Here is a 14559-nt window from a genome sequence, read left to right on the forward strand (position 1 = left end):
AACCTCCCCCAAGACCTTCAAGAGGAGTGGAGGCTCCCGGCACCTCCACACCTGTGCCCCAAGCCTGGCCTGAGCTCCCCACTGGAGTGAAGCGCTCAGGTAGACAGCTTCACAGCCCGCCGGCCGGGCACCGAGCCCGGGCCTGCACAGGTGCCGGCCCCCGCGCAGCCTTGCAGGCTCTGTGTCCGGGCACCGTGCTCACCCTCATCCCAGATGCACAAGCAGAAGCCACAGCGAGGAGCCTGCAGCCCCCTTCCTCAGGGCGCTTGGGCTGCCCTCGAGACAAACGTAAGCTGGGAACACCCTTGAGCACTGAAATCAGCGTCGCCCCTGCCGTGCCCAGGGCTCCCTCACGGCTGTGACGCCTCCCTCTGTCCAGGGGGACCCAGCTCCCTGCTGCTCCTGCCTGCTGAGCCCAGTGCCTGCTCCACCACCTCCACCCGAGAAGCGCACAGCGCGGCCACAGCAGTGACAGCCAGCACATTCCAGGGACGTCTCGGCCGAGCTAAGGGTCCGTCCCCGGGGGAGTCTTCCTCGGGGCCCTGCAGTGCACACGCAGGAGGTGACAGGCCTCAGCCCACGGAGCCTGTTAAAGCGTGCCCCCCATGCCCCGTCTCTGCACTTTGTCAGGGCCCCCACCCAGGGTCCAGATGCCCTGTTTACTGCCCCTCCCCATCAGACCTGGGCCTGCCCTCCAGGACCTGCACTGAGGCTAGAGACCCCGAACCTCGAAACTGGTGGCACAGCTGGGCTGGCAGCTTCCCTGCTCCCAGAGGCCACACTGAGGCCATCGACCAGACCCTGTGGCAGGTGCAGGGGTACCCTCAGGGGAGCCCAGGAGATGGTGGCCCCTCTGTCCCTCCCTCCCAGGAGGACCGGATTCCTGTCCACACCGCAGGGCATCCAACCCCTGCCCCCTGCCAGAGCACAGAAGCCGTCCTGGTGGAGGTCCCAGCCACCACCCACTATGCAGCCCACTCTGCCCTCGGCCCTCACACACCCCAGGGCCGGCTGGCACCTGTGTGCCTGTTGGGGCACACAGCAGCGGTCACTTCTGACTGCATCCCTCAGTCCACTCTGCGCCAAAGCCAGCCGCCCACAGTGCCCAACCATGCGCACCCTCCTCCCCGCCACACACGGCAGCACAGAGGTGCCCAGAGGTGGTCTCAGCAGGGCCCTGTGCGCTCAGAGTGCTGGAGAAACGGAAACCCTGACCAGGAGCCTCAAGATGGACCGGCAGGGACTCTGCCCACCCTCACTCCCAGCCCGATCACTGACCAGGGCCCACCCTGAGGGTCCCCACGGGAAGGCATCAGCATCACCCACAGGGTCCTGGGCCAGAAGGGATGGGGGTGGGGTACTTGGTTCAGATCCCGACTCAGCTGGGCTGAGGGGGCCAGGACCCGGAGCCAGGGCAGCCAGGTCCCCACCGGTGACCATAGACCACAGTCAAGCCCAATGTGGCCAGACCCCCACTGGGCCAGCTCAGGTTCCAACTCTGGCCCCGCCCCTCCTGAGGGGGAGGGGAGGCTTAGGGTGGATTTTGGGGGTTGGTCTGGGCTTCACTCCGGCCTCGGCAGAGCCCCGTGTGGAAGACACCCACTCTCCTAGCCCCGCGGGTGATGCAGCGCCCCCTCCCCTGACGCCCATCCCCCAAGACTCCGCGCCCCTCCCACCGCATCCTCCCCTGCATCCCGCACCCTCCCCGTGCCTCCCCTGCCCATGTCCCCTCCCACCGCATCCTTGCCTGCATCCCGAGCCTCCTCCCTCAGAGTCCCTTCCCCCAGGGCTCCGCGCCCCTCCCCCCACGTACCCCTCATCCCTCCCCCCAACCCCGCCGCCACCCCCGCCCACTTCCCTCCGGCGCCACCGCGGCTGTCACGCGATGGGGCCCGGCCAGGGCCTCGCGTGCGAGCAGAGCTGCCGCCACCGCCCCCGCCCCGCCCCGCCCCGCCGGGCTGTGGCCAGAGGAGAATCCGAGGGGCCCGGGACGCCACCGCCGGGACGCATCCGATCCTGCTGCCCTGGGGTCTTCGTTCTGGGCCCAGCCGGTGTTAAGGCCCAGGTCACATGCCCTGGTCGGGGGCCATTCAGGCTGGAGGCCTCTCTGCAGGCTGTGTCAGCCCCTCTTGACCTGGGAAAAGCCCACTCTTGAGGACCCAGAGCTTCCCCTCCCCGACCTCACCCCTGCCCAGGGACAGAGGCCACTGGTGGGACTGCCTGTGGGAAGGCAGGGAGTTGGAGGAGGCGCTCCAGGGACCACCAGGGTGCTTGGAGGAGGTGCAGGGCATCCTCTGGCAGAGGCCCCAGGCCCCAGAGGTGCCTGGCCCAGGACCCAGCCTGGGCTCCACCGCTGACTGAACTGACCACTCAGCAGGCTCCACGCTAGGGCCCAGGCCCCTCCTGCCCGCTGCCTCCCACCTGCTCCACCAGGCAAGAGCCCAGTTCACCAGGGTGCAGATCCAGGGCCTGGGGTCTGCTCTGCTACAGCTCCCACACGCGCGCACACACACACACACGCGCGCGCGCACACACACCAGCCCTCCCCAGTGTGCGAGGAGGGGAGGGAGGTGTTCCCTTCCCAGCCGTTCCAAAGCCTCCCACAAACACTGCATCGATTACTTGCTCCTGGATTCGAGCAGAGAGCATGGGAGGCAGCACCAGGGAGGCCCTGTGAAAGTGCTGGGCAGGCCGGCTCCCACAGGCTCCTGTGCCACAGCCGTGTGCCCAGGGCTGTGTGTCTCTATGTCGCCCGGTGCTTCTGGTGAAGAGGAGACCAGAAGACTGGGCTGCCTCCCACCCCTGGACGATGCTGCCATGCCCCCAGCTCCAGGGCATCACAGCAGGTGGCGCTGGGCAGTGGCCACGCAGCCCTGGAGCAGGCAGGCCAGCAGGAGCAGAGATGGTCCAGGGCTGCAGCTGAGCTTCCTGGTGTCCCGCAGGCTAAGTAAAGTGCACTTGGATCTTCCAGAGATACAGAGGCAGGCCCCGGCCGGAGCTGGGGAGCTCCAGGGGACGGGAAGGAGAGAGGTAACAGAACTCAAGCAGGGAGGGCGAGGAGATGCCCCTCTCCAAGGCCCCTGCACACGCCCCCACCCCGCGTCTGGGATGGAACAGCCTGTCCTTGCGGGCGCCTCGACCCATTCCCCAGGACATGTGGGCCGGGCCGTACGGAGTCCCCATGCCCCAGCCGGGAAGGAGAGGCTGCAGCCCACCGCCCCACAACCCCCTGCAGAACACCCTGGGAAGCTGGACCCAGAAACACTGCCATGGGTGAGCAGGGAGTTGAGCAGGGCGTGCCCCACCCGGCCCGGGGGGGGGACAAGTGAAGCCAGCAGAGGGGCCCGCTTCCGTGCTGCACACGCGGGTGCCTTGCAGAGGTCCTGGGCACAGCCGCCCACACCTGCCTCAGAGCCTGTGAGGAAAGCCCCGACTGCCCCCCGCCTCTGCCTCCACTCTGTCCTTGGTGGGCATGGCAGCCGACAGCCCTGGCTGCACAGCAGGTGAGCGAGCGTCAGGCAGGCTCCGGGAAGCGCGTGAGAGCAGCAGGTCCTCCAGGGTCACAGCAGGGGCTGGCTCCACAGTCCTGGGAGGACGCTCAGCCCCCTGGGGGCCAGGACAGTCAGGTCCAGGGCAGCTGGATCCAGGACAGATAAGCCCCACTGCATGTGGGACGTGGGGGCTGGCCAGAGCTCTGTGCACCTGCTCAGGGCGGGAATCAGGTGTCTGCCCCCTGGCGTCTCATTGGTCCAGAAAGTCGGGGGCCCCAAGGGCACTGCCTTTGTTGAACAGGCCCTGTCCACAGGCCAGCCCCTCCCAGATGTGCCCATGTGGGGGTTCATGTGTGTCACTGTCATGTCACTGCCATGACTGGGCACAGGGTCTGTCTCAGCAATGGACTCAGTGCAGGGGGCAGGCCTCTCAAGTGGGGTGGGTACCTGCAACCCACCAGGGCCCGAGGAGAAAGGGGCCTGTCCCCGCCCCTTCCTCCTCGTCCCCAGGATGTAGGCGGCACACAGTAGGACGTGCTGGCCTCCACCTGCATGGGCCAGGCCCTCATACCAAACGTCCACCGGCGCCCTCCCTGATGCTGCCTGTTTCTCCAACGGACTTGGGCATGTAGTCCAGGAACACGGATCCAGGCGGAAGTGCAGTGCACCTGCTCCCCAGGACCATGAGGGACCCCAGGAGAGGACCAGGTGGTACTAGGGAGGCAAGGTGTGTGCTCACTGTGTGAGATGGGTGTGTGAGATGCATGTGGTCACTGTGTGAGGGGTGTGTGTGGTCACTGTGTGAGATGGGTGTGGTCACTGTGTGTGGTGTGTGTGTGCTCACTGTGTGAGGTGTGTGTGGTCACTGTGTGTGAGAAGTGTGTATGATCACTGTGTGTGATATGAGCATGGTCACTGTGTGTGAGATGCGTGTGTGTGTGGACAACGTATGTTGAGGACTAAGAATACTGGGCAGAGGGCAGCTGAGGCCACTGCTGTGACCGTGGCTCACTGACCAGAGCCTGAAGTCGCCCCTGAGGAGCCCTGGGGAGTGAGGACACGTGGGGACAAGGACCCCAGCCAGCAGGTGTGGGTGGGCTGTGTCCTTCCAAAGTCCTTAGTGACAGCTTCGGGGCATGGGGGTTAAAAACGCCCCGGTTGCTCTAGCAACCAAACAGTGCCCAGAGTACAAACAGCCGCACGCACGTTGCCCGAGCCCGCGTTTGGAGAATGCAGGCTGCGTCTGTCTTTCCAGATCCTCGGGAGGCAGCAGCAGCCTGGGAGACCCCTGCACACCACGCCTCCCAGCCAGCGGGGACGGGACGCCGTGGCAGCGCACATGCTGGTCTCTGGTTTCCGAGCCTTGCTGAGCCCCGGGGCTCCGTGCTAACCCCAGCCACACACTTGTGCCGAGGAAACGCACCCTCTTTCAGCCGTGTCAGCGTGAAAGGCGCAGCCACAAACAGCTCTCTGGGGGAGGAAGGACGTGATGTGTGCCCAACGCGGCTCCATGTTCTCTGCCTGATGTGAAACATCTGGGGCCAGCACAGCGCCCGGGTGCTCTTGCTGTCGCAACAAACCAGCGGAGAGCCAGTCAGCGACAGGCCACGGTTCAAGACACCAAAAGGGGCTGCAGCTGTAAAAGCCAAACACGTACTCGGCAACCTCCCAGCGCACAGTGTGACGGCACGGGCAGGACCCACGGGACGGACAGAGCTGTGACCTGGCCTTGCTGGTGACGCCCTGACGGTGTCTCCTGGGCAGCTCTGCCCAACACCTGTCCTCTGCGGTGAGGGCGAGGGCGTGGCCTGCTGAGTCCTGCACTGTCCACCTACAGGTGCACACACCGCCCAGCTGCACATCACATCACAGTGCCAGAGTGCGACTCTCTGCAAACGACGAGCTCACGACGCTCCATGGCTGTGGACTTGCAGACAACCCTGGCGTGGAGTCGGCCTGCCTGTCGGCCATCATCGACGTCACCCATCACTGTGGTGCTTGCTCCTCTCAGAGCCTGGCCACCTTCACAGCCTTGGACACAGCCGTCTGGGATGTGGCCATTTGTGCCTGGGCTCTCATGCACCCTTCAGCATCCGTTATGCCCATCCCTGCCGTGGGGACACACAGAGCAAGGCACACCAGAGCCTGGGCCACGGGCCACATACAGAGGAGAAAACAGCAGGGAGGGTTGTCGTAAAAGCATGGCCAGGCGTGGCCTCCTGAGGACTGGAAAGTCACAGGTGCACCATGTGACCAGGGCAGCCCCCTGGCCCAGGCACTACTCCCTGTCAGCACCACATCCAAGTTGTGCTCGCATTTCGCACCTGAACCCCACAGCCACTGCTGTCCACATGCCTGCCCCCCAGCCACAGGCCACGGTGCAGACCCACGTCTGTGAGAGCGGGTGGTGAGCAGTGTGCTTCCGAAATTTCTCTTCACAAGAGGCCTGCGTGCCCCATCGTGACACGCCTTGCCCCCTGAGCGTGCATGCGCACCCACATGGGCGGGACCACGGCTACCCCGCAGGCCCCCGCATGCTATGGCCGCCCTGTCCGCTGGGGCCCCTCTCTCTACCAGGTGCCTGTGGCCACCAGCACCCAGCCTCCTGGAAACCCCGCCATTGCCATTGGCGTTGCATTTTGAGATGACCTGAGCGCGCAGGAAGGGGGCTGGAACGGCACCAGGCACCCCCATGTCCTCTGCCAGACTGCACTGGGGTCCACCCTCTGCGCCTCAGCCTCGAGCCCCTGCCCCATTCCCCACCCCCGCTCAGTCTCGCCGGGCCTTCAGGGGCCCTCGAGTGGGGCTGTCTGCTGAGACCAAGGGCACGCAGGCTGCACCCACTCATCCTGCGGTGTGGCGCCACACGAGGTCATTCCTCCTGCGTCAGTGCTGGTCCCTGAGACGGGCAAGGCTGCCCCCCCGAGGGCGTCCCCACTCGTAAGTGCCAGAGGCCTCCCCTTCCCACCCTGGGTTCACACTAGCTTCAGCACCTGCTGATTTTCCTGCCTGGACGGAAGGACTGCGCGTGCTGAGCTCACCGCGCTGTCAGTCAGCAGTCTACTGTCCCGAAAACGCCCATCCACTCGCTCGCTCACTCGCCTGTGTCAGTGTGGCCCTACAGGTCCTGCTTCACCCCTGCTTCTACCCACTTCTGCTTTTCACTTCAGTGCAGAAACTGCCCCGCACTGGCTGGGGGAGCCAGTGGCTGTCCAGGGCCCTGGGCTCCCCCTCAGGCCCCGCCTGGCGCTCTGCAGCAGCTCCGCCCCAGATCTGCCCTGGACTCACCAAGGGCTGCCCCCCACAGCTCCTTTTAACAGTGAGCAGACTTTAGAAACCAAGACTGAATACGGATGTGCTCGCTGCTGGGGGAGGGGATTCATGGCTCCCAGAACCCCAGTGGACAGAGCTGTGTGTGTGAACATGCACACGTCACACACGCGTTCAGCACCACACACGTGCTCATGTCTTCGTCTTTGCCTGTTGAAACCACAAGTTCACACCAACACCTCCAATTCCAGCTTAACCCCACAGGACTTGGTACAGAGTAGAATTATTTTTCCTTTAATATTTGGTAGAAATTGCCTTAAAACTTTAAGATTTAAACAACGAGTCGTATTTCAATGGTCTCACGGTCATTCGGCCTCCTCTTTCTTCTTGAGAAGGTTTTAGTAAGCTACGTTTTCTAGGAACTGAGTCATCTACCTTTTCAAACTTCAAACTTCTTGGTGGGATGTCGAAAGCCTCGCCCATCTCACAAGACCTTGAGGTCCACGCTCCACCATCCCACAGCTCTGTGGCAGCCGCCTGGCCCTTCCCTCTCGAGCCAAGGGGGCTACAGAGCTGGCCCCCGCCCACACTGGCAGTGGTAGCCCTGGTGACCTCCCAGCCACCTTTCTGGAGGCACAAGGCCAGGGGCTGAGCGGCTCCACCGCCGCCTCTGGTTCCCTCAGTCAGGCTACAGGGACTGCACTGCCAGGGTCCCCCTCTGCCCCCGGCTTCTGCTGAGGCGGCTGACTGCACCTGTGTCCACACCCGGTCTCTCACCTGTGCTCACACCATCTCTCACCTGTGTCCACACCATCTCTCACCTGTGTCCACACCATCTCTCACCTGTGTCCACACCCGGTCTCTCACCTGTGTCCACACCATCTCTCACCCGTGTCCACACCATCTCTCACCTGTGTCCACACCATCTCTCACCTGTGTCCACACCCGGTCTCTCACCTGTGCTCACACCCGGTCTCTCACCTGTGTCCACACCATCTCTCACCTGTGTCCACACCATCTCTCACCTGTGTCCACACCCGGTCTCTCACCTGTGTCCACACCATCTCTCACCTGTGTGCACACCATCTCTCACCTGTGCTCACACCCGGTCTCTCACCTGTGCTCACACCATCTCTCATCTGTGCTCACACCTGTTCTCTCACCTGTGCTCACACTTGGTCTCTCACCTGTACTCACACCATCTCTCACCTGTGTCCACACCCGGTCTCTCCCCTGTGCTCACACTTGGTCTCTCACCTGTGTCCACACCATCTCTCACCTGTGCTTACACCATCTCTCATCTGTGTCCACACCCGGTCTCTCACCTGTGCTCACACTTGGTCTCTCACCTGTGTCCACACCCGGTCTCTCACCTGTGCTCACACTTGGTCTCTCACCTGTGCTCACACCCGGTCTCTCACCTGTGCTCACACCATCTCTCACCTGTGCTCACACCATCTCTCACCTGTGTCCACACCCGGTCTCTCACCTGTGTCCACACCATCTCTCACCTGTGTCCACACCATCTCTCACCTGTGCTCACACCTGGTCTCTCACCTGTGCCCACACCATCTCTCACCTGTGTCCACACCATCTCTCACCTGTGTCCACACCCGGTCTCTCACCTGTGTCCACACCATCTCTCACCTGTGTCCACACCATCTCTCACCTGTGCTCACACCTGGTCTCTCACCTGTGCCCACACCATCTCTCACCTGTGCTCACACCTCGTCTCTCACCTGTGCTCTTGATTGAATGCTTATTCATCCACATCCTAGTGTCCTCTCAGAACACTGATTCTTTCGTAATATGAAAAGTCTGAGAATTTACCAAATGTTTTAAGTTCTGGTTCCTCTTCTCTTAACAGTTCCATTTATGTCTCTCACATGTTACTATTAGCAGCGAGGAGAAGCAAGGGTGCACCTTCAACACTTTGCTTAGAAATCTCCTCAGCTTAGGGGCTGGCGCTGTGGTGTAGCAGGTAAAGCCGCCGCCTGCAGTGCCGGCATCCCATATGGGCGCCAGTTCGATTTCCAGCTGCTCCACTTCCGATCCAGCTCTCTGCTATGGCCTGGAGAAGCAGTGGAGGATGGCCCAAGTCCTTAGGCCCCTGAACCCACGTGGGAGACCTGGAGGAAGCTCCTGGCTCCTGGCTTCAGATTTGCGTAGCTCCAGCCATTGTGGCCAACTGGAGAGTGAACCAGTGGATGGGGACTTTCCCTCTCTCTCTGCCTCTCTTTCTCTCTGTGTAACTCTTTCAAATAAATAAATAAATAAATCTTAACAAAAAAAGAAAGAAAGAAACCTCAGCTCAATGCCAGTCTCCCCACGCCCCAGCTCTGCTTCCGGCAGAAGGGCCAGCTCTCTGCCTCTACAGCAGGGTCCCCTCCCTCCTGTCTGCAGCGCAGGCTCCTCATGTCCACGTGAGTGCCCCATGTCCAGCCTCACAGTTGTGCACCGTCAGTTCTCCACAGCGCTCCTCTCTCTGAGGTGGACGAGAGGGCTCCTGATGCCCACACTGCTACCTCAGCCTGCGAGCCAGGCTCTCCTAGCCTCTGCCCAGGACCCTGGTCCCAGCTGCCTGCGAGCCAGGCTCGCCTAGCCTCTGCCCAGGACCCTGGTCCCAGCTGCCTGCGAGCCAGGCTCTCCTAGCCTCTGCCCAGGACCCTGGTCCCAGCTGCCTCCGTGTTACCAGGAATTTGTTCACCAGAACCAAGCATATCAGTATCAGAATCTGCTTATCACAAGCTATCACAGACAGGGGCTGGTGCTGTGGCGTAGAAGGTGAAGCGACCACCTGCAGTGCCAGCACCCCATATGGGTGCTGGTTCAAGTCCCGGTTGCTCTACTTCTGATCCAGCTCTCTGCTAATGCACCCGGGAAAGCGGTGGAAGATGGCCCTGCACCCATGTGGGAGTCCCGGAAGAAGCTCCTGGCCTCTGGCTTTGGCCTGGCCCAGCCCTGACCACTGCGGCCATTTGGGGAGTGAACCAGCAGATAGAATCTCTCTCTCTCTCTCTCTCTCTCTCTCTCCCTCTCTCTGTATTTCTGCCTTTCAAATAAATAAATAAATCCTTAACAAATTTTAAGACTGGCAGTTGAAACACAGGAGTTTCTTTCCGCAGTCCTGGAGGCTGGAACTCCGTGATCAGCTGCTGGCTGACTGAGCTCTGGTGAGAGCTCTCCCTGCTGGGTGCTCACAAGGGCCTCCTCTTGCCAGGGCACCAGCCCAGCAGAGCAGGACTCATTAAATCTTCTCCACCGACAACCACGCCGGGGACTTCAGCTCATTTTCTAGGGGACACAGCCACTCACAGCACAAGGATCAAGAGGAGGGCACGCGCTCAGCAGAAACAAGCCAGCACCCGCCGCCCATCGCTCCACCATCCTGGGTCTCAGGGACACGCCGCTCAGTGTGGCATTCCACACACACATGACACCACGGGGCTTCTGCATGCATCCCACCCAAACCCCACGTGACACCACGGGGCTTCTGTGCACATCCCACCCAAACCCCACGTGACACCACGGGGCTTCTGTGCACATCCCACCCAAACCCCACTCGGCCCCGATGAGCATGACTCCCAGTGTGTGTGTGCAATCAAGTTCCTGGGGATGGACTCAGGAAGGGGCCCAAGCCACCACGGGGAATGTGGATGACAGAGGGGGACGGAGCAGGAAGGGCTGCAGGTGTCCAGGAAGTGGTCCGCTCCCTCTGCTGTTTGTTTTCTGAGACCACCCCCCACCCCAGGCACTCCCCCTCCAACATAAGAACACCCATCCATTTGCCCTGACCAACACTGCTGTCCCCATGAGTCATCGTTGGAACGACTTGGTCCACCCACCGGGCCTGGGAGGGCCTTCAGCCGCTGGTCATCAGTGCCCTGAGGTTGTCTACTCCTAGGCACCTTTCCTCGGCCTCCCCTCCCTGACCACAGGGTCTCCCTGGGAAGACAGGACCTCCAGACAAGTGGGCTCTGTGGTGCTTTTGCCGTGACAGTGCCTCCAACCGCAGCTGGACTTAGTTCGGGGCTCAGAGCTTCTCTGACTCTCGCTGTCTGCTCAGGGTCAGCATCCCGGCTCCGACCCAGGGCTGAGCCCTGCCCTGCAATGGGGACAGCAGACACAGCTGAGGCCTGCGTCTGCCCAGCCTCCTTCTGCTTCTCGGAGCAAGTCCACCCCCTCACACTTTTGTTTGAGCCCCGAATTTCCCCTTTTGAGAACAGCAAAGTTTATAAGAGTGGAAAATCCCAACCCCAGCAGTTGGCCACAGGGGAGACAGAAGCAGGAGGCTCGTGTGAGTCCAATAAAAGTGTCAGCCCCTGCTCCCTACAAACCAGGGCAACAAGAGCAAAATGCAGCCCACTGCTGTTTACCAGTCCACGGAGTCAACAGCGAGTCCCAGGCCGTCCCCAGCCTTTGAGGATGAGACCTCCCCGTTCATGCACTTCCCAAAGCGGCTTTTATGGAAGCTTTAATGAAATTAGCTCGTCCATTTCTGAGACAGGCAAAGATTAAGATCCAGTTTTTTATAGCTTCACATTTTTCTAACTACACACTGAAATGAAGTCAGGAAAGATTTTAGAATTTTCTCTAAAGTGCACAGCTTGAAGGGCATAGAAAGCTTGGAAGCCGAGTAGAAGATGTGAGAGAGAGATCTGGAAGTTCAGTGTTTTACCAACTGAGACAGCCATGAGGCTCTCTTAAAGCCCGTGGCCCACTAAGAGCCAGCAAGGCGGACAGACACCCCAGGGGACCACCGATTCACACCCCAGAGGAAGGGCGGGAAGACCATGCTCGCTGCAGGTGGACGCTCGGACACTGTCTGAACTCGCTGGAAACAGCAGAATCAGAGCCTCTCTGAGGTCACCAGGCCTGGCATGGCTGGGCACAGCTGGACCTGTCCAGACAGGAAGTGACCCAGCAACTCTCTCCTAGTCTCCCGGCCAGGGTCAGTGGGAAGAAAGCAACCTGCAGGTCCAGATGGGAGTCCCCTCGGCTGGGCAACTGCAAGCCTGGCCTAGGCTGCCCCTACCTGCTGCCCTCAGGGTGGCCGGGTCAACTCAGCCCACAGTCTGCACATACAAAGGGCGCCTTGGGGACAGTCCCACACACAGGCGAGCACAGGACGACTCAGGGTGTCTTGTGCAACCGTCTCGGCTCCATCACCCCTTAGCCTTCCTGGAAAAGCACAGCGCCCCGCCCCGTGGTGACACCAGGCTGGACACCAGCACCACTGGAGCTGAGAGTGACCTGTAGGGGTTCCGCATGTGGAGGCCAGGGAAGGAGGGAGATAAAACCACAAATCAGTACAATTTCTGTATGAAACGGAAAACCTGGAAGGCACAGCAGAAACATGCTGGGCCTCTCACTCAGAGGCAGGCACCGTTAACACTTTTGTATCCAGGTCCAGTGGGGGCGGGGCTGGTGGGGACCTCAGGAAGAGGTCCGAGGGGAGCCAGCAAGGGTCTCTGGCAGGGCCGCGTGTCCACAGGGCTCCCCTCACAGTCAGTGCAAGGCACCCTCTCCCGCATCCCCACAGCAACAGCCTTCGTTAGGGAGTGTGCAGGAGTGTGGAAGCCAGCGGGCCCCAACACTGACAGCGTCACGCAAGCCAAGGCTGATCCCTTTCTGCTACAGAAGCACAACATCCCCGGTCAGCACCCAGTTCAGGAGCCCAGACCACCCTGAGCCCTCGGGCTGACCGTGAAGAGCCACTCGACCCGTCTGCCAGAGGCCCCACTTGGGCGAGGCTGTGGTGAAGTGGGTTAAAGCCCTGGCCTGCGGTGCCAGCATCCCATGTGGGCTCCAGTTTGAGTCCTGGCTGTTCCATTTCCCACCCAGCTCTCTGCTGTGGCCTGGGAAAGCAGGAGAAGATGGCCCAAGTCTTTGGGCCCTGCACCCATGTGGGAGACCCGGAGAAAGCTCCTGGCTCCTGGCTTCAGATCTGTTCAGTTCCAGCTGTTGCGGCGATTTGGGGAGTGCACCAGCAGATGGAAGACCTCTTTTTCTGTCTCTACCTCTCTCTGTAACTCTGCCTTTCAAATAAATAAAATAAATCTTTAAAAAAAAAAAAAAACCGGCCGGCGCCGCGGCTCACTAGGCTAATCCTCTGCCTTGCGGCGCCGGCACACCGGGTTCTAGTCCCAGTCGGGGCGCCGGATTCTGTCCCGGTTGCCCCTCTTCCACGCCAGCCCTCTGCTGTGGCCCGGGAGTGCAGTGGAGGATGGCCCAGGTGCTTGGGCCCTGCACCCCATGGGAGACCAGGAAAAGCACCTGGCTCCTGGCTCCTGCCATCGGATCAGCGCGGTGCGCCGGCTGCAGCGCGCTGTCCGCGGCAGCCATTGGAGGGTGAACCAACGGCAAAAGGAAGACCTTTCTCTCTGTCTCTCTCTCTCACTGTCCACTCTGCCTGTCAAAAAAAAAAAAAAAAACAAAAACATAAACACAATGCAATTCAAACCACTGTTGGGCTGTCAGCCTCAGCTTCCTCCCACCTGGACAACGCTAAACAAAGGCCTCGCTCTCCCGTCTGCAGGTTTTCTTGAGCCCATCAGAGACCCACGGCCCCAGGGTTACTGTATGAACACCTGGGAAGGTAAGGAAATTCAGGCTGTTTCAGGACAGGCAGGACCCGGCCACAAGCGTGGACAGTCCTGAAGGTGGGCTGATGGGAGGACGCAGAGCCCCTGCTGGGGACAGACCTCCAGGGGGTTGCAGAAGAAACGGACAGGGCCAGAACCCAGAGTAGGTCCAGGGGTGGCACTGTTCTCCCCCAGTACAAAATGCCCAGGGACTTTTCCCATTACCCATGGAAGGGGTGGGGGCCCAAGCTCTGAGGAGGCCCCGCCCCCAGGTACAGGGACTCCTAGGCTGCCTGTCGAATGCTAAGAAGTGCCTTGGTCCAGAGCGTGGGTGGTAGGAGGGCACCGAAGCACAGAAGCCGGCAGCCAGACCCTGGGCCTCCAACCGTGGCCGGCCCTGCTCCTCCACCAGGCTCAGTGCTCACTCCTTCCCTAAAGCTCTGGGCTGGGGGAGCCCTGAGCCCCCCACCAGGGTTGGCTGCTTCCTCTGCACTCGGCAAGCCCAACTTGCGAGATGCACACCTGCAGAAGGCACCTGACCCGAGTGCTGGAGGACAGCCACCCGAGAAGCCAGCCGGCCACTTCCCTCAGCAGGTGCGCAGGGAGGGGCACACGTGGGGCAGCCGCAGGCTCACTCCCCAGTGGCCCAGGAAAGGCGCCTACCTTGGAAGAAGCTCTTCACCCTGAGGTAGCTGACGCTGAGGCGCAGCACCGAGAGCTTGTCCAGCTTGGAGATGACGTCGGGGGGCAGGGGCAGCAGGCTGGCCAGGTGGTCCAGCTCGGCATTGAGGCGGTCCCGGTGCCTCTTGGAAGGGTTCGACTTCTCAGCCCCCAAGGCAGGCCTCCTGTAGGGAAATGACCTCAGTCAACGGGGACTGTCCACCAGGAGCCTCTGCCCTGCCCTCAGAGACTTGTACTGGAAGGAGCCTGATAGGAGACCAGCACTGCTGTTTAGACCAAAACTCACCCACTGCCGCCAGCAGGGTCCCCAACTCACCCACTGCCGCCAGCAGGGTCCCCAACTCACCCACTGCCACCAGCAGGGTCCCCAACTCACCCACTGCCACCAGCAGGGTCCCCAACTCACCCACTGCCGCCAGCAGGGTCCCCAACTCACCCACTGCCACCAGCAGGGTCCCCAACTCACCCACTGCCGCCAGCAGGGTCCCCAACTCACCCACTGCCACCAGCAGGGTCCCCAACTCACCCACTGC

At 61.5% G+C, this 14559-nt stretch overlaps 1 protein-coding gene across 2 annotated transcripts in view; it reads right to left on the bottom strand.

Moving 5' to 3' along the window:
- AHRR (aryl hydrocarbon receptor repressor) overlaps positions 1-14559 on the bottom strand; it is a 67851-nt gene that overhangs the window by 38258 nt on the left and 15034 nt on the right. For both annotated transcript variants that reach the window (XM_070056960.2, XM_089313337.1), the window contains exon 4: positions 14009-14190. In XM_070056960.2, the coding sequence (XP_069913061.2) occupies positions 14009-14190 (182 nt within the window). The remainder of the gene's footprint in view (positions 1-14008; positions 14191-14559) is intronic.

The sequence above is a fragment of the Oryctolagus cuniculus genome, chromosome 14 (genome assembly GCF_051225735.1).
Source record: "Oryctolagus cuniculus isolate XC-2025 breed Fujian yellow rabbit chromosome 14, ASM5122573v1, whole genome shotgun sequence".
In the NCBI taxonomy this organism is placed as follows: domain Eukaryota; kingdom Metazoa; phylum Chordata; class Mammalia; order Lagomorpha; family Leporidae; genus Oryctolagus; species Oryctolagus cuniculus.